The sequence below is a fragment of the Notechis scutatus genome, chromosome 2 (genome assembly GCF_049901735.1).
Source record: "Notechis scutatus isolate UNSWTSFEM ecotype Mainland chromosome 2, rNotScu1.2, whole genome shotgun sequence".
In the NCBI taxonomy this organism is placed as follows: Eukaryota; Metazoa; Chordata; class Lepidosauria; order Squamata; family Elapidae; genus Notechis; species Notechis scutatus.
The window spans coordinates 183,925,297-183,929,838 of NC_142010.1; the positions used below are offsets into that span (position 1 = coordinate 183,925,297).

General features: G+C 39.5%; 1 protein-coding gene across 1 annotated transcript; it reads right to left on the reverse strand.

The window, feature by feature from the left end:
- Positions 1-1,054: 1,054 nt before the first annotated feature.
- Positions 1,055-2,098, reverse strand: LOC113415035 (tetraspanin-3-like). Its single transcript, XM_026672259.2, has one exon. It carries the CDS (start codon positions 2,096-2,098, stop codon positions 1,280-1,282), a length of 819 nt encoding a protein of 272 aa, XP_026528044.2. The 3' UTR covers positions 1,055-1,279.
- Positions 2,099-4,542: the final 2,444 nt, after the last annotated feature.

Here is a 4,542-nt window from a genome sequence, read left to right on the forward strand (position 1 = left end):
GGGATCATATGCCCCCATGGAAAACCTTGTGTCCTCATCACCAAGGTACATGTAAAGCAAGTATCATGCAATGGCATTTGAAAGCCACCAATTATTCTGAAAGCATTGTCAGATTTGCTGTAAGAGTAAACATCCCATTATGCTTACTTAAAGGCTGAAAAGCAGGGTGGGCACTTAAAAATAAATGGAAAGGAAATTATTACGGCTGCTTTATTAATAAATTGCTTTAGAAGCCAATTCAGGGCAGCCATTGTACTGTAAATGATGCAGACATTGCAAAAGAATGCCCTGGTTTTCATTGGTTATAAACACTGGAGGGCATTATGTTTGGTGTTGTCTGTTTTTTCTACAAAGACAGCAAATTATATATATTTTTAAATTGCATATCAGAGACTGGTACAACATAAACTTAATTGAAGAGTTCCAATCCTGTGTGTCCGTACTGTATGCAAACGTGATGTAGAGATCCTAAAGAGACAATATTCCTTGATGGAAAAATAGATCTGTACACACCCATCCGAAGAACAATACATATTTGTTTCAAAACCAGACATTTGTTGATGCCCAAATACACATTAAGCAGATGTCTGTAGCCAAGGCATATTCAACTCCCAGCCTGGCCTCCACACCCTCATCTTCAAAATTTGCAAAATCACACTGGTCTCCTGACAATACAAACCCCAACCCAAATAATTATCTTTCAATCAGCTCTTATGCCACAGAGCCATATATTGAGAAGTCAGTGCTTCCTACTTCCTACTCTGAATAATTTCTTACAATCTGTGTGTTTCTTCTCACTCTTTCCTTCTTGACTTCTCTTGGGGGGGAGGAGTTTTATCCTTCTAGCTCTCTTTCACTTGCCAAGTATATGATATACTCCATGCGCCTCCCAAAAATAATTATTCTGTCTTTTCCTTTCTCCTTCGGACCTCAACCTCTTGAAGGGTCTTTGTGATGTTAAATTCCTACCATTTCATTCATGCCAACTCTCTAAATACTTCCTGAACACCTCAACCAGTGGAATATCAACAACTTAATTGTCACATATACAATATAATAAATGCTACTTTTCCAGTACAATACCTGCAATTACTTAATTTTAGTTATGTTAACTTTTAAAAAATTGTATCTAAGCACACCAATCTGATCACTATACACAAAGGAAATTGCGTTCTTTAAGACACCAAGTATTACCAGAGGACAAATTTTTATATAGCCTAATATTAAAAGGAGTGTGTAAAACCACCGGAAATACAGAAGGTAGAGCCAGTGTGGCCCTTTAAGAAAAAGGAGAAATGTGAAAGTCCTGGGCTAGGGGTGCCTTCATTAGTATTCCATTGCTGACAGCAGCTAATACTTCCAGGCAAATGGCCAGCACACAACACCAAGCCATATACTGTGTGATAAAACGCAGCCTTTTCTGTAGCTTCATAAGGCATCCTTCCTTGAAGAGTTTCTCCGATTGGTTTAGGTCACTATTGCAATCCAAGAAAGTCTCTTTGCAACAGCTTTTTGGAACAAGGATGTGTCCACTGTGGAGATATTTTGGGAGTCCTTCTGTCCAGTCAGTGTAATTGTAGATCCCACAACACTTCAATTGTTTGTGGATGGAATCCACCATCTCAGTGCTGCAATGATGTGGAAAACTCCAGTTGTATTGGTGAAAAATGTGATCCAGGCTGCTTTTCAGTTGGTAGCATGCTTTGGCAGAGTAGACTTGGGTCATGGCAACCGAGGAAGTTTCCAAGCAGAACAGGACCAGCAGCAAATACATTAGAATTCCTTGACTATAATGAGAACTTCTCACAGGGATAGAGACTGCCAACAACCCAGCTGGGAAAAGCAAAACAGCAGCCAGGATAGCCAGCCAGCCCGGCAGAATGAGGAATTGATTTGGAAAGAAAACTCTATAGCTTTTATAGGTAAGAATCACAAATATTCCTCCAAACAGTAATAGCAGGGAAGCTCCCCAAAGAAACAAACCAATGAAAGTCAGAATAACTTTAGGTAAGGCTCTGTCCCAGGGCTCAGTGTCCAGTACCAAAAAAGGATTGAAATTGAGATTATGCCAAATCCTTCTAATTTTACAATATTTCATTATGCTCCTATGTACATTCTTCCTTTCCCTTTTCCTCTCTACCTCGCTCCCTCCTTCCAGAAATACCTCCATCTTTAAGCAGGTACAGATAAGATCCAAGCTAGATTCCCAATTGCTTGGAGACTATCAGTCTCTGTTCTTTATAGTTTTGCAGGCCCCATCCTGCAAAACTTATGACCCAATGCTAATTAGAGAAACTGTGTTTGTTCATACTTCACATAAAACATGCTTAGTCCACTCAGTTTCTTGAATATATTCTAACTGTGGTTCTTTTATAAACCACATTAGCTGGGTTTACAAAGCGTTCTCATTTCTGTTTTCTCCTTTTTAATCCCCTTTGCCTTTCATTTAAGTGGTGAATTAAAGGGGAATAAACAATTTGGCACATAGCAAAAAAAAAGCCTAAGAATCCTAAGATATTTAGAGGAAGATGAAAACACATGTTGCAGTTATTGCCCTTTTGTTTTCAGGATACAACAAGGAACAACAAAATGAAAGTCGGATTTAAGAGATAGTTGTTTATTAGACACACTTGTAATTTTGGGTGAGCAGATCTCCTGAAAAATACAGGATGTGTGACAGTCACTGTGAAAGTAGATTACTAAACATTCTGCAACCAGTTTGCCTTGTAAAATTGCCAGTGGATTAAACCAAACAAACAGACCTGCCTAACTCTATTCTAATGCCTGGAACAGAAGCTGGCTTAGTGGGTGAGGATTATAACAGGGTAGATTTGTAAAATTATTGAATCATTGCACTAGCCCACCATGTTTTATGACCCCAGAATCAGTTTACAGTTCAGCCTGTTGCAAAAACTCAGAAACTTGAATTACATCTGCAAACTGTAGTTAAGTTTGTTAATGAATTCTGAGAAGGGTTAAGTTTGTGCAATTTTAAGGCTGTTGATAGTTGGCAATTCTCAGGCTGTTGATAGTTGGAATAGACTGGAAGCAGCTAGTTTATAGCTCATGCAGCTATATAATACCAACTGTATTGTTATTATTTACTTTCTGGATTTATATGCCATCTTCCTGTTAGAATACTCATGTTGCCTTGTAATTTAAAAATGTGCATACTAAAATATAAAATCCCTTAACAAATACTAGAAAATTAAAATATGAACAATAACAAGATGTCCCAGTAAAGAATATTTCAGCCAAATTTGAGTGGCATTTAATGGGTGGGGTAGTTCATTAAAAGAGCCGTGTTGGCAGAGTGGTTAGAGTGCAGTACTGCAGGGTACTTCTACTGCAGGCTACTTATCAGCTGCCTGCAATTTGGCAGTTCAAATCCCACCAGGCTCAAGGTTGACTCAGCCTTTCATCCTTCCCGGGTGGGTAAAATGAGGACCCAGATTGTTAGGGGCAATATGCTGACTCTGTAAAATCACTTAGAGAGGGCCGTAAAACACTATAAACTGGTATATAAGCAGAGGTGGTATTCAGCCAGTTCTGACAGGTCCTGGAGAACTGGTAGTGGAAATTTGGAGTAGTTCGGAGAACTGGTAAATACCACCTCTGGTTGGCCTCGCCCCATCTATTCGCTGCCTCCTGAGTCCCAGCTGATTGGCTGGGTCTTCTTTTGTTGCCCTGCACAGGAGAACAGAGCTGGAAAGCAGGTTAGGGGAGAGGGAATGGGATCTTGCAGTAACCTTTCCCCAGGAGTGGGGTAGGAATGGAGATTTTACAATATTCTTCCCCTGCCATGCCCACCAAGCCATACCACGCCCTCCAAGCCATGCCCACAGAACCACCATTGTATATAAGTCTAAGTGCTATTGCTTTTGCTAATTCAATAAGTACATTCAGTATCTGAATTTTCTACTTGAAGATAAAATTTTAATAGCAAACGTCATATCTGTTAGTCTCCCAAAGTCATTTAAATTGCATCTCCATAAATTCTAACTAAAAATATGCAATAATGAATTCAAATATAGTTTTTCTTTTGCAAACTGGCTTGAAAAGGAGGGTACTTCCTAGGGCAGGGCTGTCAAACTCTCAGCCCACGGCCTGGAGACTTCACACACTGGCCACACCCACATCCAGTTTAGCAAAAGGGGAAAAAAATCCCAATACATCACATGATGCTGTTGTGACGACAGGAGTTTGACACCCCTGTCCTAGGGCTACCAGATATCAGCTGCAAAAACGGAGATGACCTCTAGATGGCAGCATATAAGATATTGTTGCTATCTAATGACCACCTCAGTTTTTTCAAACCAGACTTGGTGTCCTTTTTCTTCCTGGTAAAATGGAAAATCTGAACTGATGCAGTTTTTGCATTCAACATGCTGTCAGTGTCAACGACTGTAGGAATAAAACAGTTTCTGTTATCCAAGTTGAAGACCTTTCTTGAGTAATAAGCCTCACTGTTGTAATATTTTAAAGGTAAATGTATTCAAAGAAACAAAATGAGCATCTATAACTCTACCACTTCCTCAGCAT